Source organism: Lepisosteus oculatus, chromosome 8 (assembly GCF_040954835.1).
Source record: "Lepisosteus oculatus isolate fLepOcu1 chromosome 8, fLepOcu1.hap2, whole genome shotgun sequence".
Taxonomy (NCBI): domain Eukaryota; kingdom Metazoa; phylum Chordata; class Actinopteri; order Semionotiformes; family Lepisosteidae; genus Lepisosteus; species Lepisosteus oculatus.
Window position 1 is genome coordinate 49,182,379 of NC_090703.1, and position 27,966 is coordinate 49,210,344.

General features: G+C 43.6%; 2 protein-coding genes and 2 non-coding genes across 6 annotated transcripts; 1 reads left to right on the forward strand and 3 right to left on the reverse strand.

Annotated features, from left to right (window-relative positions):
• Window positions 1–595: 595 nt before the first annotated feature.
• Window positions 596–6,846, reverse strand: rbmx (RNA binding motif protein X-linked). Of its 3 annotated transcripts, none has more exons than XM_015351763.2 (10): window positions 6,773–6,846; window positions 5,956–6,083; window positions 5,477–5,583; window positions 4,652–4,817; window positions 4,331–4,441; window positions 3,927–4,044; window positions 3,697–3,828; window positions 3,501–3,592; window positions 915–2,711; window positions 596–771 (listed from the first exon to the last, which is right to left on the reverse strand). In XM_015351763.2, the coding sequence occupies exons 2-9, from the start codon at window positions 6,062–6,064 to the stop codon at window positions 2,392–2,394; spliced, it is 1,155 nt and encodes a 384-aa protein (XP_015207249.1). In that variant the 5' UTR covers window positions 6,065–6,083; window positions 6,773–6,846; the 3' UTR covers window positions 596–771; window positions 915–2,391. The 3 variants fall into 3 exon arrangements, with proteins under 3 accessions (XP_015207249.1, XP_015207250.1, XP_015207248.1); XM_015351764.2 differs by having other exon boundaries at window positions 915–1,010; window positions 4,325–4,441; XM_015351762.2 differs by having other exon boundaries at window positions 4,325–4,441.
• On the reverse strand, window positions 4,518–4,590 carry LOC138241116 (small nucleolar RNA SNORD61). Its single transcript, XR_011190309.1, has one exon. It is a non-coding gene; the product is annotated as a small nucleolar RNA SNORD61 (small nucleolar RNA).
• Window positions 5,667–5,733, reverse strand: LOC138241117 (small nucleolar RNA SNORD61). The gene has a single exon (XR_011190310.1). It is a non-coding gene; the product is annotated as a small nucleolar RNA SNORD61 (small nucleolar RNA).
• Window positions 6,847–8,184: 1,338 nt separating the features above from the next.
• Window positions 8,185–27,815, forward strand: tm9sf5 (transmembrane 9 superfamily protein member 5). The gene is made up of 17 exons (XM_006632996.3): window positions 8,185–8,501; window positions 9,831–9,898; window positions 10,264–10,357; window positions 10,831–10,958; window positions 12,281–12,410; window positions 12,981–13,108; window positions 13,456–13,567; window positions 13,694–13,773; window positions 14,309–14,414; window positions 14,514–14,646; window positions 16,718–16,837; window positions 17,192–17,249; window positions 17,684–17,843; window positions 18,411–18,562; window positions 18,688–18,799; window positions 19,162–19,333; window positions 27,020–27,815. Exons 1-17 carry the CDS (start codon window positions 8,376–8,378, stop codon window positions 27,085–27,087), a joined length of 1,947 nt encoding a protein of 648 aa, XP_006633059.1. The 5' UTR covers window positions 8,185–8,375; the 3' UTR covers window positions 27,088–27,815.
• Window positions 27,816–27,966: the final 151 nt, after the last annotated feature.

Sequence of the window (27,966 nt, forward strand, 5' to 3'; positions counted from 1 at the left end):
GACAGTAGGTGGGGGGGGTGGATCATGCCATCATAAAAAGGCTGTGCAAGAAAAAAAGGATGATTTAAAAAAACTGCCTTTAATCAACATGAAAATAGGCTGAACTTTATTTGTTGCATAAGTAATGTAAGGTTGCCTTACATAAGGCCACCTTATTTGCCTTCAGCCAAGTCCACCATTAAGTAACTACTGCAAGAGCATTATACCTGGGCCTTGAAGTTGAGAAACCATGGCACCATTTGCACAAGTAGGGGTATAAGACATGGTGCCCCAATGAAATCCCAGTTTGCACCTCCCTAAAGTTCCTCCTTCACTGGTGAAGGATGTTTTTCCACTCGACATGATCTGCTGTGCAGTGCAACTAGTGACATGATGCAGGTGTTTGTGTGCTGCATTTCAGTTGCTCACTTCCTGTATGTGAAGCATTCTGGGATGAAAAGCATTTAAAATACCAGCTTAACAGACTCCCTTCCATTTATCCCATTGTGAGAAGATCCTGCATTCTAACCCTTTACCAAAAGACATTCTTGTAATTTAATCTCTAATCAAGAAACCCTTTAGTTCCATTGTAAATTTAGTCATTGAGGCAAACAAGTCAATTTCAGTGAATTTTTATTGAAATACAGTCCCAGATTTAAACCCCACCCCATCACATAAGAGCCAGACTGCCCTCTTATCCAAAACTCAAGTACTCCTCTTCAACTTCTGAGGATGCTGCCCAAGGCCAGTCCCATTACCACAACAGAGGTCTGGTAATCAACCAACAGTCACCTGTAAATTTCAAGCAAAGATTAGAAATCAGAATTAAAACGAGTTACATGGAGTTGTTGCATACAATTTTCTGAAGTCTATTAAAGTAAATGGTTAAAAACAGTACACAAACACCAATTAAGAAAATGATTGTGAAAACTAACCTTTCAACTCTTGAGATCATTGCTGACCAACACCCAACTCATGAATGAAATCCATGACTTAATTTTCCACTTAATTCACAAACCGCAATTTTCATCCTGTAATGAAAAGACAACATTAATACGACAGCATAACATTAAGTAGGGCAAATTTAAAAAAAAATGAAAAAAAAAGGCTCAAGTCCTCATCTTCTGAGCAGTTTTAGGCTACGATCCAATTTGTTTTTGATCCATCATTTCCAGTTTTGTTCCAAGTAAGGATATTCCATCAGAGGTTTCATTTCCTTTTTTCCCCAAAATGGATATTTCTGTATTTATAAGCACGAAGACTTGCAGAAACTACAAAAACTAATGACTCCTTTACATTATACAAAGGCCTCAAATCCTTTGAGCTTTTCTGGGCTTTAGGGTTTAATGCAAATTCCAAAAGATGAAAATACAGTTAAAAATTTCATATGGTGCTCTGCAATGACCATTTTCAAGGACTAGTCTTTAAATTAAAAAGACTTGGGGTATCGGGGCTTGCCGTTCTGCAGCATTTTTTCCTACAAAGGTTTGAGTTGAGCTGAGGCGATACTTTCAATAGTGATGTTGCAGTTTACAGCACCAACCTTTGCGGAGATGGCTACTCACGTGAATGAACTGAACCCTTCATTTAGACGAGGGGGGAAAGAAAAAGTTTGCTTTGCTTACCATCTGTTGTCACAGGCAACTTGTTTAAATCTGTTGAGTGTTGAAAAGATTCGGTTGCGTTTTGGTTGTCAGGCTCTTTGGTAAGGTCGTAGTAAGCCACCATTGTTTATTCATTATGGTGAAGGATCCTTTTCAAACTGAGGAAAACTACACCGATAAAGAGTTTGGAACAGTAACATTTGCCTTTTTTTTTTTTGCAATGAGACCACAGGGCCACTAATGAAACTGCAGGAGCAAAATTCTAGATAACAGCATTCGCTAATATGTAAAAAGGTCCAATAGTTCTTATTTTGGTCAGTATTTTGGGTTTCGGACTGTTGGAATTTCTTTAACAGAAGTAAAGCTTTGAAAGGCAAATGCAGAGTTGTGCATACACTTAATCGATCTTTGGAACATCCACGAGCTTCGCTCACAATTGTCGATATAAAAACTTTATTAGTAAATGAAAAGGCATGTTATTCCAGGGAATTGCAGCAAGTTTTAACAGCACTAGTGTACAAAAACCAAAAACAGAACACTTATCACTTTTAAAATGGCTTGCACTATCAAGGGGAGAGGGGCGGGTGGGGGGGGGGGGAAAATAAAATAAAACTCATTTAAACATTTCACTTTACTCTTCTCAAACGGAACAGTTATGGTAGTGAAGGGGAGAGGAGAAAAAAAGCTCAACAATAAATAAACGTTATTGTTGTCCACCAAAGTTCAAATCGCCATTTTTGATTTTTCTTTTTCCTCTCCGAGAGCAAAGCGGTAGGCCTGTACAAGCAAGTCATTCATGTGGTCCGTTTTAGTATCGGCTTCGGGCAATTCCTCTATCGGAACGGCTCCCCCCCCGGCCGCCGCCCCTGGGCGCTCCGCGGCTCGAGCTGCTGTACGTCTCCCGAGGAGGGTAGCCTCTCTCAATCGGGGGCGCGGGCCCCCTCTCCTGCCTGCCAAGTCGCTCTCCGCGGCTGGCGGAGTACGGGTCGCTTCTGCTGCTGGGGTAACTGTCGCGATTCCCATATCCATCCCTGGAACTGCTGCCATAGTCATCGTAACGACTGCTTCCGCCACTTCCACCGTAGGAGGGTGGGGGCCCCCTTGAGGGCGGGGCGCTGCGCGAGTTACCTGCAGGGTCAATGGGTCAGGTAATTGGCAAGTTTATCACTTAAACATTTTCTGCAAGTTTTTTTTTTGTCTTGTTTTTTTTTTTTTTGGTTGTGGGGTTTTTTTTTTTGTGTGTGTGTTTTCTCCTTCCTAACACCTCCATTCTGGACCAAGTTGATTTTAACTTGTTTTTTTCCTTTTAAAAACGGACCTTTCGTTTAACGTGAAAGGAATGTGTACTTCTCAAAACTTTAAACACTTGTCTCTCCCCCAGGTAAAGCTATAGCTTTGTTTTGACTTGCAAATAAGACTTTGGACTGGGACAGGTGGATGGGGGCACAGATTGCCTATACTGTATCCAAGATACCCAAATTAGGGATTTTCGGGGTGGGGGGGAACTGCAACAATGACGAAACCCCTGCAACATGCCAGTGTACTTTTTTTTTTCCTTGAGCAGCGGCTTGGGATTTCCTCTGATGAACTCCAGCTTTAATTTAGCGTAGGAGACTGACAACTTTTTTTTGGCTTTATTTCTTGAGGTTGCTTTTTTTTTTGGACCGGGCGCTTTATAAATTACATTTCCAGAAATCGGTCACCGTGCAAGGTTCCTTGTAGAAGTGGGCATTTGCTGAGGCTCTCTTTATTGAGCTCTGTTCGGGTCTGCAATTCATTCTGCACTGGTTTTCCCCTTGGAGGAGTTTGAGACATCAGACGCATTGTCTCCAGGCCAACAAGAACCTTAAACGTGCACAACAGGCGTCTTCCCTACTAGGACAGCGTACCCAGACACCACAAAGTACATAGTCTTACCGTAACCATCATAAGGATCTCTGTAGGAACCAGCACTTGGGCGATCTAGGTAACCCCTGGGTTCACGTCCTCCACCATAGCTGTCACGGTCACTTTAAAATACAGAGACTGGTCAGTTCAAAGTGCACTTGTCTATCTGAAAGCCAGAAACCTTAGCACATACGAAATCTTGACAACCTCGCTGAAGCAACAATACCTGTAGCCACGTGACATCGACCCATACTCATCACGGGAGCTGGAGTGTGGATATTCCCGATACGCATAATCCCTTGGGGGCGGAGCATAATCTCTCGTATCCCTGGAACTAATGTAATCCCGACTGGAATAGCTAGAGGGAAAAGAGCACACAACGTTAGTAAAAGCCAGCCACAAAATTGAGCTCATACACAAACAATCGAGAGTAATTTAGGCATCTTCTAGCTTTACCTGTCTTTAGTGCTGTAATGATCATCCCTTGGAGAAGGATAATCATCTCTCCTGGAAAGCATGGCATCTCTGCGAGGTGGTGGTGGGCCATAGGGGTCTCTTTCCCGAGACATGGGAGCTGAAGGGAAAAAAAGATTACACCAATCGGTAATGATCCAAGGGGTCAGAGATTACATAAACCCCAGCACGGCCTGCCCTTTGCCACAAATACCGACTACACCTGGAACAAGGCTTCCCAAGATCAATGCTGTTTTCACGTCTTGCACGCGCCGTCACTTTAGGAAGAAGTAGCGTTCCGACACGCACACGGCCAAGCACGCGCAACCCACCGGATCCTGTCAAAAGCAGCGGACCAGTTCAAGACCCCGTATGACCCTCCATCACAAAAACAAACTCACACCAACCCATTGGTCCCGACGGCGCGGATCTCTTCGGTGGGGGTCCCCCGTTGCGCAGGGGGGGTCCTCTCTTCATCGGCGGCGGGCCTCTGGATGAAATCCCCTTAAAAAAGGGATCTAAAAACTCTTAGTTCTTTCAGTTAAGGCGACACCCCCAAAACCACATCCTGCCCCCCCCGCCACCATGCCCTGTAAGCTCAGAACTTCTTAGAGGACAAACAAGTTGTTTCAGCTCATTTGATCAAAGTCAATTGTTCCATCACAGCCTACACAAGAACTTAAATGCAGCCCCCCCTCCCCACCCCCAAACCAAGGGGCGCAAGGTACCTCGAGTTGGTGGGCCTCGCATTCCGCTGGGGCCGCCCCTGGATCCCCTGGGGCCCCTGGGCGGGCCGCGGCTCCTAGGGTGGAGGGACGGGGGGCCGCGCCGGCCCCCGGACTCAAAGGACGGTTTGGTGGCTTGCTCTACTTTAATCGGCTTGCCATCAAGGGACTGTGGGTGGAAGACAAGGGTCACTTTAACACTGCTCGGAAGAGAAGTGCAATCACAAACCGGGTTAGGCCAGGGGAGACCAGCATCAGCCCCTCCAGTAGATACCATCTAACAGATCCCGGGATGTCATTAAGCTGTTCCCTTGACATCATCCAGGGCATCCGTTTAAACCCGATTATACAAGAAAATAAAACTTTAGTCCACCCGAATGGGTGGAAACTACAAAATAAATGCAAAACAGCCCTTGACCTGTAACAATACATTACACACATCTCAGTCCGACCATATTACACTGCCATGACACATAAGCCAACAGCTTCGCCCAGGAAACGGGTATGTTAAATGCATAAATAAGTTCTGCACAGAGAACCAAGGATTTCATGGTAGACACTCTTAACTACAGGCATCTCTAAAACACCTCCCTGAAAGTAGCAGTTGGAAACTGGAATGAAGTGGGTGGAAGGGGTTATCAACAATAAGCTCAGCTTTGAGGTCAACCAATTTTGCTAGCTATATGAAGAATGTCATCCCCTCTCAACCCCTGGGATAAAATACTCCCCACCCTAAGTGCTAAAGCTGCATTCATAACAACTTAATAAAGGGAAAACACCAGACTGTCTGGCGTTATTACTCAGGATGGCCAGTCTCTGGCAGGTTACCTTTCCATTCATTTCCCTCGCAGCATCCTTCGCATCCGCCGGGCTCTCAAACGTCACAAACGCAAATCCCCTCGATTTGTTTGTTTCACGATCCTTCATCAAGAGCACTTCAGTGACAGGGGGGAAAAAAAGCAGTTTACCACCCTGCCCGCTACAAGGGGCTCCTAGGCCAAGACATCCCCACGCAAGCAAGCTCAGAACTTCTTAGAGGACAAGTTTTTTTCAGCGTTATTCAAAAACTCAGGATTCATCATTGCTTGCAACTCGAAACCTCTGAAAATGACCAAAAAGCAGCTTTGTCTAGCTTTTAAACCAATCATGCCATGTGACTAACTTCGACATCTTTACAGTTTGAAGACCATCCATTCCCCCAACTGCTAAAAAACCGATATCTATACCTAAAATAATCCTTCAACGTAAATCATACTGAAGAATTCAAGTCAAATACATATATATTCAGGTACACCTGGCAGAATTACCTTCCACAATTCGGCCGTATTTGCTGAAGTACTGTTCAAGGGCTTTCTCGTTGGTCTCGGTATTCAGGCCACCGATGAAGAGCTTCCCTGGACGGTCCGCCTCAGCCATATTTGCGTCTGGTTGTAGTCTCCAGAAAAAAAAATAATAAAAAAACACGTGCGTATGACTGGGCTGATGTGAAATTTGAGGGAGAAGCACGGCAGGATAACACCACAACACCACGCACGTACAGCCCGGACAGGTACGCCAAACCAACTACTCTCCTCGCTCGGGGAGAGTAAAGGTGAGCGGCTCAGTGCAAAGTAAATAATTTCGCGTATATTTCCCTCCATCAAAGTACGAATAACATCTAAATAATGCTATTCTTAATCAAAGGGTCATAGCACCACAGCCCGGTTCACCCTCGTAGACGGGGCCTACAAGTCTGGCAAAACAAAATGGCGGATTTAAAATGAATGACCAACCGAACCGGATTGAACCGCTCAACACGCTGGACACAAGCTAACGTAGCTCTGCATGTGTTGCTAACGCTTAAAACGACAGGGTTTCAAAAACCGCGCATCGACTTCTGTCATGCGAAACTGTACCTTAACAAGCGAACAACGCTTAGAACTGAATAAAATGGCGTCTCGGCGCCTCATTTGCCCGGGGACGCATACCTGCGTTGAAAAAGCGGCCATCATACGTGTATATAAAAAGTACAGTAAATATCTAGTGTGAGGGGAAAATACAAAACACGATACGCTCTGTCGTACATGAACTGCAAGTAACCAAAAAGAATGACATTAATACAGTAGCAAAAAGCACTCCACCTACCTATAACGCACAATGCCCAATGAAAATGAGAGACCCAAACAAAGGCGCCTCCGGTCTTTATAGTGATCACGTGTTCATGATCACAACGAGGCTACATGCCCCGGATATTACGTAATCAATTTTTAAAGCAAAGGCGCTCTATCCCATAATGTTCTAGATTTCCCTTGTCCCAACAGGAAAACCGGAAACAAGGCGGCCATGTTGTTGCGGTCGAATTGTGTATAATATCATCAAACATTCATAGATTTGAGTCCACAGTAAAGCCTACTACATGTAACCACTTAGATTAATCGAAAAATGGTTATGGGGTTTGTGAGCATGTAAGTTTACCTCTGAGCATGCAATTCTCCGCCTTTAACTTTTTATTGGTAAGCAATAAAGCAAACGTTTAGCAATAGGGATTCAAAACTTTCATATTTGTGTATTTAAAATAATATTGCATAAAGTATTATTTTAAATGTATAAAACAGATTAATTTGGTTCAAAGAATCAGTATGTGATTTCTCAAAAATATATCTGTAGTTCTTTCAGGGGCTAGATGACATCACTACCACAGATATTAATGCATTGTGTCTAAGAAAAGAAAGCAGCAAAAATTAATGCATTGTAATTGTTTGTATAGAGGTCAAACTCATGGTGCTCTCCACACCTCAGGTCAAAAAAGGATGGAAATAACATCTTTGGATTTTTATTGTTAAGTGGTATTTCCTATTACAGTAGTGTTTTTTTTATTTTAAATGGAAGATTTAAATGTTATTTGCACATTTAGGTTAGATCTGGAGTTTCGGCACAGTTAGGGTTAGGAAAACTGCAATGCTTTGATTAAAATGTGTCAGAGTGTGTGTTACATACAAATCAAAATCAAATCAAATCAAAGTTTATTTATCAAACGCACAACAATACGGCGTGCAGCAGTAGTTGCTGGCAAGAACACCATCATCCAGGTGGGGCTGCACATTGGTGGTGGTGGAGGGGATCCCCATTACCTGTAAAGCGCTTTGAGTGGAGTGTCCAGAAAAGGGCTATATAAGTGTAAGCAATTATTATTATAAGAAATGTATTTTCTGCGAGCTCACAAAAATCACAATATACCTAACTTAGCAGGAAGAGATGTGTAGATTGATCATTGATCACAAAGTTAAAATGTGTGTACTCTTTTCCGGGAGATATTCTGTTTTTTTTATTTCGGGTTCGCCTGTTCCAATATAAAAACAAGACCACGCTGCGATGCAGATTCTGTTGCGCGGCTAATTTGAAAGTTGCGCCGTTGCGCATTTTAGTACCTATGCAGCAGGTGGCACTTCATACGCCTGCACGATAGGTGGCAGTAATACTCCGAATGGGCGAGTGAGTGCGCGAACGGCCAACCTAGACATTCCTGCTGTCTATGGTGGGCTACCCAGCGGGCTGTGCGTGTGACAGCCTTTCCTCCAACGTCAGCTCCCATAGCAAACCACAGTCCTACAGCACCACTGGCTCCCGTCTGGACCCATCTCCCCTGCTCTCCGGCTGCTGCTGAAAACCGATATCAACACTTCAGAAGGACGGAAACAGCCACAAGCGCGCACCGCCAGTTTCGCCTTACCTCAGACCCAGCAGGAGAATGAAGGTCTCGGCATTTCTGATTGCACTGACGTTGATAGCCCTGCAGTCCTGCTACAGTTTTTATCTTCCTGGTTTAGCGCCAGTAAGTTTCTGCCAGACCGAGGACAAGACCCAAGACTGCAAGGTAATTATTAGTTGATTTGTGTGTGTGTGTAGTAGTGGGGGGGGGGTTCTGTCCCTCGCAAGCGCTTGCGGTAATTTGTGGTCTGTGTGTAGGAGCAGTCTTTTTAAATGAAAACATTCACTTTGTCGATACCGGTGGTTCATTCGGTTAAACCTGCTAGTTTAATACTTTAGGATTTAATGGTGTATTCCCTATAATTGGGCACAGCGGTCTCCAGGCCCGCCTCTCTCCCAGGCTTTGCCGTACTTTGACTGGACGGACTAGTGAAACAGGCTCATCTGGCTTTTTCCTGGATAGCTTAAGTCGCAATGCTTCGCTCGTCTTTAATCGAGAAAAAAAAACCCCGGCAAGAGTTTTTTTTTAACCAACTGGGTGTGAGCGGATCCTGTATCCTCTGAGAGAAGTTGTTTTGAGCTGTGGTGGCATATCGTTTGCTTTACTCGCTTCTCGGCGACGGTCGTTCGAGTGGTCTAACGAGTTTATGACGACGTTGTTTGCGATGTGTCGCAATGACAGCCTCGCTAAACACCTGCTTTATAAAATCATAGCTTCCCCTCCGCCGGGTGGGGAGCCAGCAAAGTCAGGCTTCACTTTCAGTCGGACTGCTTGGCAGCCGCTGATTTTCATGTGGGGTTTTAAAACAATATCCATATGTAAATCTCATGATGAACGTGTGATGGGCACTGTAGATGTATTTATGAATGAGCATAGGTCATCTCAAACTCGTCGCACTATTGCGCTCTTCCGTTTGTGCTTAACGCTGACTGACCCTTCATTAAAAGTCACCCGGACTTCACGATGTGTAAGAAATACACATTACGGGCTAATTATGTAGCACGTAGTCTTACACTGGGCCCTCTTTTTTCTCTGGATTCCTTCTCCTAAAAGGCTCCACCATTAGATTGGTTGCGTTTCTGTCGTGGTCATATAGGGTCATAAACCACGTGTTGCAGTCTTGCACCAATACTGATCACAACTCCCGTGTGTGCAGTTCTTAATTTGGGCAGAACCCATACCTACAGGTGTGAGCTGCAGGTATCTTTGGTCCTTGCAGTGTGTGTGTGTGTTCAAGCTCTGTGTAGGTTTCTGGTGGTCCAACCACTATCTCTCAGGTCCAGGGTCCCGGGTTCGATGGCAGCTTGGGGTGCCTACCTGTGTGGAGTTTGCACGTTCTCCCTGTTTTCATGTTTTGGTTCGTTTCGGTCAGTGTTCTTTCTTGCCAGGCGGTGCCGTCTTTGGGATGGTGGAAAAGTTGAGCCAGTTGACCCAGCTGGGCTGAAAGTCTGTTCAGACTTCCAGTAAAGCTATCTTTCGTGTTTTTAATTCTAGTCTGAAGTTCAGCTCTTTGTGAATCGGCTGGACTCCGTCGAATCGGTACTGCCTTATGAGTACGATGCGTAAGTATGCGTAGTTTTCCTTTTTTTGGGGAAAATTCTGCCCCACCTTTTACATTCAAAGAGCATTTTTGTTTTTTTAACACTGGATGAAGATCATAAGTTGTGTGCATATTAGATCATTACATGGGCCTTGAAATGGATGGTTGTCATTTAACCATTTAACACAGTACAAGATCTAATAGTTCAAGTACGTGGCTGCGTCAGCCTGCATAGGCTGCAAATGAACAAGTAAAGGTTTATTCCACGCTGAAAAGAGAAGAGAAGAAAGGCAACGTTTCGGCTGTGGTGCCTTCTCCGAGTGTCACAATATTAATTTTGTATTCCCTTTCTTTTATTTTTTTTTCCTCCCCAATATTTTCCTCAAGTTTTGATTTCTGCCAAGATGCTGACGAAAAGCGTCCCTCTGAAAATCTCGGCCAGGTGCTGTTTGGAGAGAGAATCGAGTCATCACCTTACAAGGTAACAGTAATGTCAGATAAACCTTAGCGATCTAACAGAATATTTCCTGTGTTTAAATAAGATCTCTGTTGATTTTTTTGCTGATAAGCACTCAGTATAGAATCTACAGATTTAGTTTTACTAAGTCGTTAAATGCAGTCACTGACATTATTTGACCTCTAAGAAGCCAATGTGTTGTCAGGCTCATGGAGTTTTACATTCTTTTGCATGCAGGATGCCAAGCCCTTTAATGCATCACATTGTTCAGTTCAGCTAACATATTTGCCAAAGGTGGGACTTTGAGTAGGACACCAGAGACAATCCAGCTCGTAGCAAGTTTGGTCAGACCTGTCTGGCCACACAGTGATGTGCTTATCTTTGAACCTGCACGCGTGCTTAAAAACCTCTTTTTAAGCTTTTTAAAAACCTCTTTTAAAGAAAACCGACTGCTGTCTGTCTGAAGTTTAAGAATGTTGTGATTCTTTCAACTGCAGTTCACAGTCATGAAAAACGAGAAATGCAAGAAGGTGTGCGCAAAGTCCTATGATCCAAGTAAAGCAGACGACAAGATGAGGCTGGCGTTCCTCAAGAAGGGAATCCAGCTGAACTACCAGCACCACTGGTGAGTAGCTTTTAAACGATATACTGTAGACTGGTGTTTCTTCCTGCTTCTGGAGTATCCCTGTGCCTTTGGGGCTTGATATCTTGATATCCACCTCCTCTTAGACAGTCGGGCAGGTTACAGATTAGCATTAGCAGAGTCCTGTAATGGCTGGATGGCAAAACTCCTCATACGTTTGTTTCATTAACATAAACGAATTTAAAAAAATGGTCACTTTCCACCCTGAGAAAGAGTCGTAATGTTTAACAGAGATTCATTCCTATCCGTGCATGTATATCACTAGTGGACAGCCAGATAGAAATCATGGGGAAAACTAGGGGGAAACAACTTTAACTCACGTTGATTGTGCTCTGCCTCGAATTGGAGCCTCTGATTAAAAATCGGAACTCATTCGACTTTGATTTACAGTTGTAATCCCATAGTTTCACTTAAAGGAGAACATGTCTGCAACTAAAACCTAATAGTCGCAGTGGTTAGCATTGCTGTGATGCGGTACTGGGGCTCTCATGTCAATTCCGGACCCAGGGTGCCGTGTGCATCGAGTTTGTAAGTTCTCCCTGTGTTCACATGGGATCCATCGGGGTGCTCCAGTTTCCTCCAGCTGTCCAAAGACGTGCCGGTTGGTTAACTGGATTAACCGGGAAAATTGGCTCTGGTCAGAGCGTGTGCGTGTTTGTGTCTGACTGTGCCCTGCGATTAACTGGCGTCCCATACAGGGTGTACCCTGCCTTGTGCCCATTGCTTGCTGGGATAGGCCCTGGCTCTCCCACAACCCCGTACTGTTAGAAGATGGACGGATAAAGCCAGTCATTTGGCTCATCTTACTCATCATCCAGCCATTCATTGAAGGCGTTTTAGCTCTGAAACGACTGCTGGAGTACGCTTTATGTAAAGAATCACCTCCTGTTCTCAGTTATAAATACACCTTCCCATTGTGCTGGGGATACTTCTAAATCCATCTTGACTAACCCACAGAATCCTGTTGCCATTCAGAAGAGCCTCCAGCCCGAATTTATTTGTTTTCCTCTAACCTTTCCCATGCTGTTTTTCGGTTTGGTGGTGTTGGCTGCTTTATGGGTGTTGTAGTACCCATCCTGTGCCCGTGAAGTCAGTGGGCATGACCCATGGCAATGGGAGTGATCAGAAGAGTTGTGTTAGCTGGTAAAAAATATTCAATTAATTCTTCCACCACTTCCCTTTCCTTGTCTAGAAGTCTGCCCTTTGGATCTCTGGAGACGCTCGGTCTTGTTTATTGCCCTCTTTTTCCTTGTTTGCCGAAACGTTGCGTCGTGTGGTCCTAAAGCCGGTTGTGTTTATTTCAGGATCATTGACAACATGCCTGTGACCTGGTGTTATGATGTCGAGGATGGTCATAAGTACTGCAATCCCGGCTTCCCCATTGGTTGCTTTGTCACGGCTAATGGTCGAGCTAAGGACGCCTGCGTAATCAATGTGAGTTTTTCTGACTTCTGTGGGTCCAAAGTACTGGACGTCTGTCCGCTGTGAGTTTAGTTTAATATCACGTCAAAGAAATTCTCTCGCCGCTTCTCTATCATCTCTGGGGCTCTTCTTCAGTCTTTCCGTTGCTCTTGATTAGTTCGGCCGGAGGCAATCGCTCGGGGGCCACACTAGTCAGGCTGTTGCGCGATACAGGTGCTGATCGATCAGATGCCGCCCCTTTAATTCCCCTCTTACAAACCGCCGGAAACTGAAGTGTAGCAAACTCCCGCCGTCGTGGCGAGGAAGTCTGTGCCCGTTAGGAATGTGGGTGCCTTGAAAACTACCTAGTAATCTTTGCTGCCCCGCGTGGGGTATTTGTAAAGATTTTGGGATTGGATATTATTTTGCGGGTAGGTTTCCATCATGAAAATTAAAGTGACTCTCAGACCTGCGGTGTTGTTTAGGGAATACGTCGAGCTTTATCTCGAGAGGAAGGCGGCCCCTGAAAGGCCTTCAGACCCGTTTCCTGCTACTGCCTCTGACCCTTCCCGCGTTTGCGTTTTGCCTTGTGTGCCTTTGCAGTCCAAGTTCAATAAGAAGAATACTTTCTACCTCTTCAACCACGTGGACATTACCATCACGTACCACAGCGGGGAGAACGAGGGCTGGAAGGGAGCGAGGCTGGTGGGGGCCAAGCTGGAGCCCATGAGGTATTTCACCCCAGCAGGGGCTGACAGCCGAGATTGTCGTCTTTCCACCCCCCTTGAGTTTTAAATAAGGCCCAAGGAGGAACAGCAAATGCATGTGTGTTTTCAAACAGGACAAGTAGAGCCTTCAAGCGTTATTTCATATTTCACCAGCAGAGGGCATAAGTCACACATCTCGCAGAGCCCCCCTTTCTGGTTGGAATGAAGGGCTGTTTCATTTTTGCTAATATTACGGCAGCCGATTATGAAGTTGTTGTTTTTCCAATCATGCATGCTGGGTTATATTTCTTTTTTTTTTTTTTTTTAAATGAAGGCAAAATCGGTAAGAGTATTTCTATTCTCCTTCTCAGTTACACGCACCCCAATGAAAACGAGCCGGACTGTAACAGTCAGCCTATGGAGATACCTGGGGACTTCAACAGCAAGCTGAACCTAGTCTACACTTACTCTGTCACTTTTGTTGTAAGTAAATACCTTCTTAACCATGACAAAATGAACCCACCAAGTATCCAGATATTGTAGTGCATGTGGGTGTCTGTGTATTCCCAGAGTAAGCTGAATTGACCCTTTTTTTATTCCTAACTATAGAAAGATAACAGTATCAAATGGGCATCCCGGTGGGACTACATTTTGGTGTCCATGCCTCACACCAATATTCAGTGGTTCAGGTAGGTTCTGTCATCAGCTCCAGTACTGTAGCACACAATCACTCTGTATGTGCCGATTTTTCTGACTGGTATCTTATATACTTGGGATCTGATTATCCACTGCGCACAATCTGTAGGCAGACAGCAGGTCTAATTCGTTTATTGTACTGCAGGACCACTCATAAAATAACTTATATTCTCCAACTGAGAATTAAATATCAATCTGTCATTACCACATGGACTTGGTGAATGAGCAGAAACAGGGCTCCTAACATTTGGAATATGTTTTTTTTTTGTACTTTACTCTTTGATAGGGCACTCGTTTTGAACATGGAATATGTTGTGGTAAGGAACAGTGGGAATATAAAAGACATTCACTGTAAGCATTTTTCATCCTGTGTAATTGCAGGAAATGTAAAGAGACAAGGGTGAACACGTTCTATTTAACGTTTCTTTCCTGTGACCTCTTCTCCAGCCAGTAATGATACAGTGAATAACGCGTTTGATTTTTTTTTTTCTTCCCCCCTTCCCAATCATTTTCTCAATCTGCCTGCAGCATCATGAATTCTCTGGTTATTGTCCTCTTCCTCTCTGGCATGGTGGCGATGATCATGCTGCGTACCCTTCATAAGGACATTGCCAGATACAACCAGGTTGACCAGGTACAGCCAGTTTGCATTAGCTGTCAGCCCCAGCTGTCAGACAGGGCGATTTGCTAATCCTAGGTCTGTGCAGGAAGTGATTGCACTGTCTGCCTGCAGGAGGAGGCACAGGAGGAGTCTGGGTGGAAGCAGGTGCACGGGGACGTCTTCAGGCCCCCCAGGAAGGGCATGCTGCTGTCCGTCTTCCTCGGCCAAGGGACGCAGATCTTCATCATGACTTTCATCACGCTCTGTGAGTCAGCTGGCTGCGGAGCCACAGATCCCTGCACGCCAGTGCGGCACCTGTTACACAACAGCAGCCAGTCGCAGAAAATCCCTCAGGTGTTCAGCATAGTCAGCATTGCCCCAGGCTGTGACTTTGAAGTGTTCAGTTTGCACTTAGGAGATCTCCGTTTTTCAGGCAGCTACCTGCTGCGCTCTCTTAACCTTCTAGGGTCATCACATGTCATTTTGGCAAATTATTTTACAGTTGCAGTGAAGGTACAGCCTCTGAGCATCAGCGAAATAATAGTGCGTAAAACCCGGCGTTTCAATGAAAGAAAACGGCACTGCACTGCTCGTCCGTGTTTGGAAGTGTCCAGCGGCCGTAGGTTTACAGTGTTACACTGAAAAAGTGTGAGGCTTCTGCGAAAGAGCAGTGACGCTTGATTGAAGCAGTACAGATGTTTTGCCCTGCAAGCACTTTGTTTCTCCAGGAAACATAAGGGGGGGCAAAGAACAGCTACTGAGCTCTTAGTAGAAATCGAGCTTGACGGGTTTGAGAACATCCGTCCTCCGGATGAGACGTAAAACCGAGGTCCTGACTCTCTGTGGTCCTTAAAAATCCCAGGGCGTTTCTCGAAAAGAGTAGGGGGTGTAACCCCGGCGTCCTGGCCAAATTTCCCATTGGCCCTTACCGATCATGGCCTCCTAATAATCACCCTCTATGAATTGGCTACATTACTCTGCTCTCCTCTCCACTGAGAGCTGATGTGTGATGAGTGTTCTGGCGCACTATGGCTGCCGTCACATCATCCAGGTGGGGCTGCACACTGGTGGTGGAGGGGAGTCCCCATTACCTGTAAAGAGCTTTGAGGGGAGTGTCCAGAAAAGCGCTATGTAAGTGTAAGCTATTATTATTATTATTATTTTATTATTATTATCTGGAGAGAAGCGTGTTTGTCTGTTCTGCGCAGACAGTCAAGTAGATGTAATCTGGTCTGCCTGGGTAACCGTCCATATCCAGAAGATATGCATCAGGGGGAATCCCAGTAATCAGTAATTAATGGAGAAACTTGTTTTGAGCTTCAGATGTATTGTGTTCGTTAGCTGTTTCTGACGCGCTTCTAAATACGGTATATACAAAGAGCTATCCCTCTGCCTCCCACCTTTCTATATGATGAATTAATTTCTCTTGTTTCCCCGGCTGCAGAGTTTGCATTTGAAAGACAGTTAATTCCCTTATCAGCAGAGTCTAAAATTAAGCTTCTCTTTTTCTTTTGATAGCCCAGCGGGCATCCTGCTGTGAGGTTATAAGCCTGCGTGCCTAGCAGTCCCAGTTGGTTTTGTGTATCTGATGTTTCCATCACATGTAAAGTTGTTCATTAACAGCTTCATTTTAGATTCCTTAGCTGGCACAGTATATTTAGTGCTCAGATCTTTTTTTACCCTTTTGTCTGAAATTTTATTCTCCTGCAACCCGTCCTTTCCACAAAAGTGTTAACTTGCAGTTGGCCGCCTCTCCAAAAATCGATTTCAAACGCATGATAGTTCAGAATCTTTTAAATTATTTATGAAGCTGGAATTACTTTTTTTGCATTTGCCGATGAATGAAAAATCAATGCAGTCGCTACTGAATTAAGTGTGCCGTAACAATGTGCTCTTTTTTTGTCTCTTTTGTATAAAAAAAGGCAATTTTTCTGGTGAAGTTATTATTACCATATTCATATCATATCAACATATCTCAGTGTGCTGAAAATCTTTTTAGAGATGAAAAGTTGCACACTTCTTTTTGCACCAATAATAATAATAATAATAATAATAATTCCTTGCACATACATAGCACTTTTCTGGACACGCCACTCAAAGCGCTTTACAGGTAATGGAGACTCCCCTGCACCAGTGTGCAGCCCCACCTGGATGATGCGACGGCGGCCATAGTGCGCCAGAACGCTCCCCACACACCAGCTCTCGGTGGGGTGGAGAGCAGAGTGATGAAGCCAATTCAGAGATGGGGATTATTAGGAGGCCATAAGTGGTAAAGGCCAATGGATCTTTAAATTTAAAACATAACCCTTTCCCCTGTTCTTTATTTCTGCCCACAGTTTTGGCGTGTTTGGGCTTCCTGTCCCCTGCTAATCGGGGAGCTCTGATGACTTGTGCTGTGGTCCTGTGGGTGCTTCTGGGAACGCCAGCAGGCTATGTGTCTGCCCGCATGTATAAAAGTAAGTGCTCATCGGCTAGGATCCCAGCTTCATAACTGCACATCTGCACCATTTTAAGCCCAGTTCAGATAGTTGGAAATGTCTATCAAGTGTTAACTGGACGGATATGGTATCTTGTCGTTCTAATATTAAGCTGTCTCGTTGTAGTAAATCTCGGTTTCATTGTGATTTCTGTGACCGCTTCTTCTTTAAACGACGGTTCGGCAAAACACGGTTCTCAGGTTGTCTTAAGTGAAAACCACAAGAAGCACGTTGGCGGCATCGAACTCGATAATAAACGCCTTTCTGTAATCGATCTTGGAAAATGGGAATAGTTTTGGAATTTAGACAGATTGTGCGTCTTCTTTTCACCAGCGTTTGGAGGCGAGAAGTGGAAGACCAACGTGCTGCTGACGGCGCTCCTGTGTCCTGGGTAGGCTGCTGTTCTTCTGCCACTTCCACACTGACCCTTCTGAGCTGCTCTGTTGCTATGGAAATGACCCCTGTTCCAAGCACGACCTTCAAGAACAGATTATTTTATTTTTTTAGAGAAAGATAGACCCATATTACATTCACATGACAAAAATATTTAACACAGGCTACATTTGCACAGAACAGTATTAGAAAATGATTACATTTGGACATACGGATTGTTTCTTATCTGTTTCCTCTTTATGTTTTACAACTATTTTTGCAGGTTTCTTAATTAAAAAAAAACCAATGTTCACTCAAAAACAAGGAAGATGAGGTGGTTATTAATGTTTTGTTACTGGGGGGAGAAGTGGGTGAATAAAGAAATGCCCGTGACCTGTTGCCATTGTCAGGCCTCTGTCAGCATGGTGACCTCACCACTTCCTGTTTGTTTAGGATTGTGTTTGCCGATTTCTTCATCATGAATTTGATTCTGTGGGTGGAAGGGTCATCGGCTGCGATTCCTTTCGGCACTCTGGTGGCTATTTTGGCCATGTGGTTTGGGATTTCTGTGCCTCTGACCTTCATAGGGGCCTACTTTGGATTTAAAAAGAGGGTAAGTTCCACCCTTCTGGATTGACTGGTTTAATTTTTGTGTCTCTATATTTCTTTTGTTTCATCTTTTACCGAGTGTTTACGACAAAGAAACAATACTTTCTGAGCAGGTGCAACATTTTGTTTGAATTGGGAAACTGAACCGTTTGATACGTTTGTGTGAATTCATTTTTGAGACCGAAAACTGGAATTAAAATACATTGACCTTAATAATTTGCAAAGCTGAACAAGAGAAGAGTGCAATTTTATGCAGAATTCTGTAAATGATATACTGTAGTGAATGGTGAGCAATGCACGTTACCATTTCCATATTGATGTACAGTAGCTCATTCAAAGAACATGGTTAAAAAATCCCCCATTTTGGAACTTGAATTAGTTGAGTACTTCTCAGCCTAATTTAATTTTACCACTGACAATTAAATAGAATTAATTAATTTCCACAGTTTTGTCATTTCCATTGACTTCAGTATGGTACGTTATTTTCTGACAAAATGGTACTACAGCAGTAACGTAACAATAATTCAATTATTACCTTTTCTGTCCTTTTTGTCCTGTATTTAATTTTCAGGCTATTGAGCATCCAGTGCGTACAAACCAGATTCCTCGCCAGATTCCAGAACAGTCATTTTTCACCAAACCGCTGCCGGGCATCGTCATGGGTGGAATCCTGCCTTTCGGCTGTATTTTCATTCAGCTGTTCTTCATCCTGAACAGCATCTGGTGACTAGTTTTACAGTTTTCAGCTCTTGTTCTGCATTTTCTCCGTGGTAGGGTGGAGTGGGATTTATGATTATGTGTGCTGTGATCGTGGAGTTAAAGCCCTCTTCTTGTCTTCCGGTCTGCAGGTCCCACCAGATGTACTACATGTTTGGGTTCCTCTTCCTGGTCTTCATCATACTTCTCATCACCTGCTCTGAGGCCACCATCCTGCTGTGCTACTTCCATCTGTGCGCAGAGGTAGGAGCGTGGCGCTGGGGTCCCTGTGCTGGGGAGGGGCTGATGACGTCATGAGCCCGCGTTTAGTGTTGCGTTGCTTCGCTTCAGCGTCTGGCTTGGAGGATTCCTGCTAAAGAATTAGTGCCCTTTTAACGAGGGCTGAATTAATATTGTTCGAACATCCCTTCTGTTGGTCATGCTGGGTCACGCTAACGCCCGTATCTCTTGCTGAAAACTCACGAAGGTGAGCAATGGTGCTGTTGAACTGGCGTTCTGCTCCATTTTCTCCAAAACCGCTAAAATATCTTGAAGGCCTGATGAACTCGCTAGTTTCCTCCAGGGTTAATATTCTAATCTTCTTTTTATTCTTCCCTCTTCTTTAGGACTACCACTGGTGGTGGCGGTCATTCCTGACCTCTGGCTTCACGGCAGTGTACCTGTTTGTCTATGCGGTCCATTACTTCTTCTCCAAACTGCAGATCACGGGAGCAGCCAGCACCATCCTCTACTTCGGCTACACCATGATCATGGTGCTCATATTCTTTCTCTTCACAGGTGAGCACGCCTGCCTGGGCAGGCTCCCCCTCCCTCCTGTTTCACTGCTGACCTCTGTGCTAATTAAAGAGTCGGCAAGACTTAAGCGATCGGAGATAGTGGTTGTCCCGCAACATCCAAGCTTGTGTATTCTCGCAACAGGAAGTGGCATAGGGCAGAATCTGACAGTGAAGGGCCTTGTTTGGCCACACTAACCCTGTGACACAATACAGTGCGAACGCTTGTCAAGGCAGTTATTAACTCCTCCATTTTTCTTTTGCGCAAAGCTGCCATTGGCATCGCGTGTAATTGCTATTGCTGTCCCTGCGCTTTTGTTCAGGCACTGATTGTTGTTTGCTTACTTTTTATATCCAAGACTCGTCTTGTTAGATAATTGGTGGAATGTGACCGGACACACAGACTTTGGTTGTTTCCCTGGGCTGTGTTGGGCGTGTTCCAAAGCTGCAGTTCTCAGGGCACCCATGTAGATAAAGAAAACAACAAAAGAATACAAGTAAACAGGCCAGACGGGCCAAACAAATGCCTGAACGCCGACAAAATGTACAAAAGAATCCATATTGAAATACTGTTCTGTAGTAATACACTACAGGAGCATTTGCCAGCCAGTGATACATGATCACATTAATCTCAAGTCTCATACATTTGGACCGAATCTCAGTCTCACGTCTTGGTCTGCAAATGATCTAATGAATGCAAAATTTAAAAATCATTATGGAGTCTCACGATTCCATTAATTAACCAGTGTGTTAAACTGTACATGAATAAAATAACCCATCAGTACAAGCGGTATTGTAGTTTTCGGTGAAAAATATCGTGCATGGGGGTTGTGGATCCCTGAGAGCTATGTTCATAATCAACAAAAAGTGCTGGGTTTCCTCACAGCTGAATGAGTACTGTAGTGTACAGTATTACAATAATAACATAGCTAGTTAGCTCACAAGGTAGTACAGTAATCTAGTTGTTAGCTAGGTAGGGAGGGAGAGGACCAACTGGCATAAACTTTTTCCTGAAGGAAACCCTGGGACGGATGTGATGAAAATAATATTAATGCCTCCTTCCTTTAGCTATCTCATGCTATCACTTTCAGCTCTGTGGCTGAAACAAATCAAGGCTTATCAGTGGTTCTGGTGCTAAGGTAACCTTGCACTGAGTGGAAAGAGAAAGATAGTTTATCTTTCTCTTCCCACAAGTTGTACCATTAAAAGCCAGCTTTATGCCACCTTTAATCAGCCACTGTTATTATTTTGTTTCTGACGGATTATGGTAAAATCCCCTGGAGTATTTGGCTCTGATTTTCTATAGGGGGATTTGAGTTTAGGGGAAATTGGCAGTGCTTCACACAGTTGCATCATTTTTTAAAATGATTCTGGATCTCCTGCTATTATGACCTTCCTGAGCAATGAGTTTCCTCGTGTGAAGTTATACAACTATCTTTGCTCAAATACACAGTCCAAATGCTAATCTCTAGATGTGTAGGATTTCTCATTAGTGTATATCCTGGATAATTTTATTGAGAATATCCTGGTAAACATTCTCTTCCAATTGCAAACCTTCTGATATTTTTGTAAGAGCACTATTGGAATTACAGAAGAGACCAGAGTTGCAGGTGTCTGTTGGTGCTGGGTTGCAGCCATGAGAGTCATCAGTAGTTCTGTGTGTAGGGTTCAGATATGAACCTGTCAGAATTTGCATTTTGTTGGTTATATGCAACATTAGCTTATTTGATGGAGCTTGAGAAGCCTGTGTTTTATGTCAAAAGCTAACCGTTTCCTTATTGTTCCTTTGTTGTTTTTACTGGACAGTATATCCTGTTAACTATTGCCTTAGACTGCCAGCTCAATTCAGCTCCAGCAGATGCTGGCTGTATTCTGATGTGCTGTAATTCAGCTGACTGACGTATCATAACAGGAAAATCCACACACCAGTGAAGGCAACATTTTGTGTGATTGTTGTAGTGCGGGTTTTTTATTGTATTAATCAGGACATGTTGGCAACACTGAACCAGACCTAACACAATTAAATGATTAAAATGAATCAGTCAGTCTTGTAACATTTCCAAATGGTAAATTCTGTTGTAGCAGTCTGTCACTTGGCTGTATTGCTGTATGTCTGTTCTGTGTTCCATACGATTCATAAGAATTTAAGAAAGGTTATCAACGAAAGAAGGCTTTTTTGCCCACGCAGGGTGTTTGATTAGTGGTAGCTATTTGGTTTGAGCATCTCTTCCAGCTGTAACAACAGCCAAGGTATCAACTTTCAACAAAATAAGTCGGTAGCTTGCTCCAGATCCCTCCACAACTGTTCTGTGTAAAAAAAGTGCTTTTTTGTTATTAGTTTAAAATGTCCCTCCATCTTAATAATGTTTCTTTATTAGCCCTATACAATTTCTTGCATTAGGAATGCGTCTTTTCGCATACCCCAGCTTTTCTCCAGGGAGACACAGACACAGAGACAGGGAGAGAAGCTGGGGGTCAGAGCGCAGGGTCTGCCATTGCACGGCGCCCCTGGAGCAGTTGGGGTTAAGGGCCTTGCTCAGGGGCCCACGGAGTAGGATTCCTCTGCCGGCCGCGGGATTTGAACCGGCAACCTTCCGGTCACAGGCGCAGATCCTTAGCCACAGAGCCACTGCTCCGCCCATGTTTTTTACATTTGGTAGATTAAGGCTGTCAGTGGTTTACGCTATTTCAGACAAGATAGGTGGAATTTTACCCCATTTTGTATTTTGCATGTGCAAAACTGAACTTTCTTCACTTTCTTCAGCAGGCATGTACAGTTCAAAGGGAATATCGGAGTTTTAGCAAACATGTGAGGACCTCACAGAGAAATGTAGGGATTTTGTCTGTTGTCAGGTATTTTCAGATGTTGTTTTTATCAAGCTAAGGGCACATACGAACTGCGGTTCCCATTGGGGGAGAAAAAGGCAGCTTGTGTGTCCACCTTCTTTCAGTATATCTGCTCTGGAAACTCTGCTTCACTTTTTACCCCATTCTGCACAGCACCCCAGTGCCAAGGGAGCTAGTTTTGTCAACTCCTTTGAGACCAGACCTTACCTTTTTGTTCATTTTAATGGAACCTATTTTTCAGGACAAGCTAGTCTGTTTTTTTTTTTGCATTGAATAGAGATTTTATTGTTTGGCATAATATAAAATCAGATTACAGAGTAAATGAACAATAGTAATAAGACCCTGAATGCAGTCTAGTCGTTATGGGTCTCTAACTCAGCAATGTGATTATAAGTGCCCCGTGGTGGTTTTGTGTTGCTGATGTGCACTGCTGCGCTCGTTAATCATCTTCATTATAATAGTTTGTCTGTTAAATCAGGGTTTTCCTGTTCAGCATATCTAGCCTCCCTAAGGCTATTTTACTTAACCTGTGAGACGCAGGTGAGATTGTACCTGGCGTTGCAGGCTCAGGGCTGTTCACGCTTGTATGCAAAGCTTTTTACGGAAGTTACATTTCCCTGTTTGTTTTACATATACATTTGACCAGCACTGATACGGCTGTGCTGGAGTGGTCTTGCTCAAGGGCATGGCAGTGTGTCTCTGCGTAGGATCTGTACCCAGGAGTCCAGAGATCTCACCACCTTACCACCATCGCCATTGTAATGACATGCTAACTGCCTGTTCCTGGTAATGCACAAGAGTTTAAGCTGTGTTTTTGCCTTACTTTTTTAAGCTGGTTGTTTGCTACAGCTTGACATTTTTTTTTAAATTAAAATAGCTCGTATTCATCTTATTAATCAATCTGTCAAATGTTAATTTGGTTGTAGAGGTTTGAGTAGAGAGCTTTTAGTGTCTGTGACCTTTGAAGAAACACAGAGGTTACTTCCCTGCTGCAAAGTAAAAAGAAAAAATCCGTTTTTGGCTTGGACCCTTCTCTGACACACTTGAAGGACTATATGGGAGCGTCCTGTTTTTATTTCAGTTGTCCCTAAATGGCTTGCGTGAATGTCTGTTACATGCCCACTGTGATCTAAACAAAGAAGAAGAAAAAACTGTGGATACTAATTTTAAATCATTTATGCACAAAACCTTTTATGCAGCTCACGCACGTAAAAGCTTTTTTTTAAAGACGCCTGCTCCTTTTACATATGAATTCCTGCATCCAAATGGTATAGTTGGTTGTCATGTGTGATGCAAAACTCAGAAGCAGTTTTAATTATCTGCAAAGCAAAAATAATTGTGGACAAGTCTGTATTTTTAGAAGCAGTTGAATGTGTTGCTGGTGATCGTGAGTCACCGCAGCTGTGTGCAGACTCTCAGACAAGACTGGAGGTTCATGTGGATTTGTCTTCAGTGAGAAGTGAAGAGGACCGTGGCCTCCCAGTGGCACTTTTTAATTCTCCTGGCACCTCAGCCAAGAATTTGAAAATGCTCTTTAGTCGGAAGACGTCGCATCTTTCCTAGAGTATTGCATTCTTACATGATGTTAAACCAATGTGTGCTATGGCTGTTAAAGTTAAAGGCTGCCTGAGTGTCTGTGCTTTCAAATTTGAACATCCTGAAGCTTTGTTCTCCCACATTTAACCGATTGGTCCTCCTTTCCTTGTCCTAACTAATTCTACCTCTGAGCCCCAAGACCCTGCTGATCACAAACAGGAAACGAATGAAGAAGCTGCTGTATGTAAACAGAACTATTTCAGGAAAAACAAGATATTCAGTCAGAGGTTTAGAGGTAATCTGTTTTTTTTTCCTTTGCACATGAACTTCAAAGGAGGTGCTAATATAAGACCACTTGAAAAGGTTTGATTCAGCTCCCAAGCTTCTGCTTCTCCAGCTTCAAAAACCATTTCAGGAAGCACTACTTTTTGTTGCCACGGGTTATAATGGATTCATCTGGAGCCCTGAATACCGCTGTTATGGCAACTTCTCTGTGCTGGCACTTGAAATATAAAGATGTGAGCCAGTGAATGGTTCAGGTTGTTCACTGAGGCTGAAATTGATGAGCAGTGTGGCGCCTTTTCCCTTTGGGGAAAAAAAATAGTTTTATTTATGGCCGCAAAAAATTAAATTGAGCAAACATGCGCAAACTATTTTTCCTGTGATCTGTATAGAAAATAAAGTATCCCCTTTCTATCCGTCACCTAATGCTTGTGAAAACAGGATTTTGAATGGCCCGTTAGGAGCATATCACAGAGGAAATGCCGTAGAGTATTTTCAGTGAGACAGCCTGCGGGAGTGTGTCACTGACCAGTGACAGTATTCACTTTCACTGCTCTGTTCTGCTCGAACCCCGGGTTTTGAACCGATATGGACATCTGCTCGGCAGAACTTTATTAGAACAGAACTCCGGGGACCAATGGCTGTGTTCCAGTAGATAAAAAGGCACAAATGTTAATATTTATTCTGTAAGTCCTAAGGGGACAAAAAGGGATTCAGAGGTTAAATGATTTGAATTTATGCTTTAGTCAGCCATCACATTGATGACTCTAATTTAGGAACAGGTGCACTTTGTTAAGAATGAAAGCACAAAGTGCATTTGAATGGCAGGACCACTATGGCAATTCTGTCCCATTGTATTGAAACCCCTTGCTGGGATAAATAGAGCAGGGGATGCAGGCCCCCATTGTGGATAGGTATTATATATTTTTTAATATGATGCTTTTTTTTCAGGAATATCTTGATGTGTGCATTGCTTTTTTTGCGAGCTACAAAAGCAAAGAAAATGGCAAATTGTCACGCTGCAATCTTTCCATAAATTAGCCGATGTTGAATTAAAAAATATATATATAACAGCTGTTATTACGTTGGTGCCAAATATTTTTTTTTATATTTCTTTTTCCTTTCTGGTTTGTGAATTCGTACCCACTTCGTGCATTTGGTCTGCATCGTGCATCTGATGGCTTCCATAGAGCAACAGATGTTCCACGACAAAATTTCGTTATTTTTGATATTTGCATCATTCTGTTCAGTTTCATAAAGACGTATATTTGTTAGAATGATGATGCAAATTGTCTTTTGCAGTGCATTCTGAATTACCGAGCTATTCTGAATCTCTCTTTCACTGGTGTATGATAGCATGTAAAAAATATTTTGTTTTCCCCCTCTTCTTTGATCCAAACGGCCTGTTGTGTGGCTGGGTGAAACTCTTAAGACGATGCATTCATTTCTAAACTGTTCCTTTACTGTAAAGATGGTAATCTACATTATTCCACATTAGCATGTTTATCTAGGTTCTAGAATAGCATTGTGAAATGCATAGAAAAGTGCAGTATGAAGCGGTAAGGAAAAATCTGCCTTCTTTCGTCATTTAATTTTGTAGAAGACCAAAATCACCTCGAAGCTGTCGCTTAAAACATACCATGCTATTCCAAAGAGCTGCTTCTCAGTTTTGCAGTTATGATGATGCCGGTGTCCACCCTTTTAACACATAACCATACACCACATCATAGCTTTCTCGCTCCTCTGTGCTTAAGGCTCCTTGAAAATTATTAAATTAATTCAAAGGTCCTTCCTGGGTGTAATGTTCAGGTATATCCCAAAGCAACATTTGAGCTTTTCCAAAGAAAATGGCTTTGTAACGATAGCGAATGCCGCTTCTTCATAAACCAGATAGCTTCATCTTTAAGATCTAAAAGTGCCCCCCCCCCGAAGTCAAGTTTTAATTTTGGTGGAACAGAGAATAATAAGTGATAGAACAGGATCGATAGCAGGTCCTCAGAAGCATAGAACCACAACGGTGAAGTTTCAGCATCTTTCTTATCGAGCAAGTGACGGGCTTAGTCCCCACAAAGGTAGTAACTTATGGGAGACGCTGCAGCGATGTTCCTCCTGCTCTGCAAATGATTACAAAAATTACGAGTGACCCTTTGTTTCAAATTGGAAAGAACCCGAGCTGTACGTTTTGGGGTTTGATACCGCCCCCTGTGGAATCTCATTTAGGCAGGGCTGAGAATAATACATTGAAGAGGAATGAGAGTCAGTGGCAGGTCCTCACAAGTACAGAAATACAAACGCAGAAATACTCCGGTTCAGGGTGTATTGTGCTTGCCGCCTTGTTCTGACTAAGCTTGTCTGGATGTGAAGGTGGAGGATGACTTTGCCTGTCGCTCAGCTTGCACTGCTTCATGTTGTAATTCCCGAAACGGATCAAAGTGCTCCGCACTGGGATTCCTGTCGGACTTCCAGTGGGGTTCCCTGGGGCAGTGAGACCACACGCTCCCCTTGGGTGGAAGAATGAGTGCTTTTCTCCCCCGCTTTTCACCAGTTACATTTATTTCTCTTCTCCGTATAGTTAACGTGTATTATTTTGTGTCGGCGTGTAGTGTGTTAAATGAGGACAGCTGGGGGTGTCTGCGTCGACGGTTCCTGCCAGCCCTGAATTAGCCCGTAGCTCGTGTTTTTTGTGACTGAATTAAACTCGCGGTCTCGGCCTGTATTGTTCTGCCGTTCCTTTTTATTTTGTTGGAAGGCTTGACCGTTCGTGGTTTTAGGAGCGCGAGACCGACGATTGTTTTTATCTGGAAGTCCCTAAAGCAGAGGGCCATGAAAGTGTAGAGGAAGACCGGGAACAGTGCCCCCGAAGAGACGCAAGAGAATAAGAAGAGGGCAGCAGTTTTTCAGCGCTGTGTGGACACGTGCATCCAGCGTCCCTCAGCCGTTCCGAGGGGAACGTGGGCGAATCCGGTTTCTCCAAAGCCGTTTTCCAGCCCGCGTGTAATCCTTGTCCTTTTTTTTTCCTTCTCAGGTACCATCGGCTTTTTCGCCTGTTTCTGGTTTGTGAATAAGATCTACAGCGTGGTGAAGGTGGACTGAAGGGTCTGAGCCTCTGCCTCTGCCTCTGCCTGTCGCTGGGAGGCCGGGAGGAGGCCAGCGCACTCTCTTCCAGGAGCAAAATGTCTGTATAGCACCTCGTGGAGTCCGTCTGAAAACATCCTGTATTTAAGATACTTCTGTAAAGAAGTCTGTTGACTTGTTTGTTGAAAAATGTAAATTTTTTTTTATCTTCATATTAATATTTTTATTTTCGATTGTCTGTCTTGCACCTTAAACTGGTGTTGCCTGCTCATGTTGACTCCAAAGATGACATAAGGGGAAGAGACTCCTTGTTTTGCAAGATGCTTTGAGTGGAAGTACATATTTGTACAGTGCGTTTAGGACCATGCGTTCTTCAACTTATTTTATCAGAAGCCCTGAAAATCTTTAAGCTACTATTATAATTATTGCACCTACTGTAGTTGACTTGCAAAAAAAAAAAATCTTTCCTTGGATTCATACACAAAGAATGTCTGCGTACTCGGGTATTGTCAATTAAAATGTGATTTTTTTTTTCCAGTGTCTTTTCTGTCTTCTGTCGGGAGTGAGAGGAGTAGCATTGAATACCTGTACATAGTGCCCTGTATAATTTTTTAATATCTTCTTTTCTTTACTATGCCAGTGCCCAGTCTCATATCTGTTTGATTTTTCTCGTTATTTTTATTGAATTTTTATTGCTGTCCTTCGGTTAATATTAAATAAATGGCACAACCTTGATTACAAAGACATATCCTTTTTGTGGCATGGTGCTGTCGTTAACCGTTTGCTTGTGCTCTTTAAGCATTTGTTTGACTCCCCAGGAAAGTACTAAACCTTGGGGCCCTGCCGAGAGACTCCTCCAGTAAAGGGCTCCGGTCCGAGCCTGGGGCATGTCACATC

What these genes read in the sequence shown, in the direction of transcription:
- tm9sf5 (XM_006632996.3), top strand. Translation starts at nt 8,376, where the DNA reads ATGAAGGTCTCGGCATTTCTGATTGCACTGACGTTGATAGCCCTGCAG. An exon ending in CTGAACTACCAGCACCACTG is followed by an intron (nt 10,959 to 12,280) that starts GTGAGTAGCTTT and finishes TGTTTATTTCAG; the next exon opens with GATCATTGACAACATGCCTG. An exon ending in TTCATCCTGAACAGCATCTG is followed by an intron (nt 18,563 to 18,687) that starts GTGACTAGTTTT and finishes TCCGGTCTGCAG; the next exon opens with GTCCCACCAGATGTACTACA.
- rbmx (XM_015351762.2), bottom strand. Translation starts at nt 6,064, where the DNA reads ATGGCTGAGGCGGACCGTCCAGGGAAGCTCTTCATCGGTGGCCTGAAT. An exon ending in CGAGGGAAATGAATGGAAAG is followed by an intron (nt 4,818 to 5,476) that starts GTAACCTGCCAG and finishes TTCCACCCACAG; the next exon opens with TCCCTTGATGGCAAGCCGAT. An exon ending in TCGATGTCACGTGGCTACAG is followed by an intron (nt 3,593 to 3,696) that starts GTATTGTTGCTT and finishes TGTATTTTAAAG; the next exon opens with TGACCGTGACAGCTATGGTG.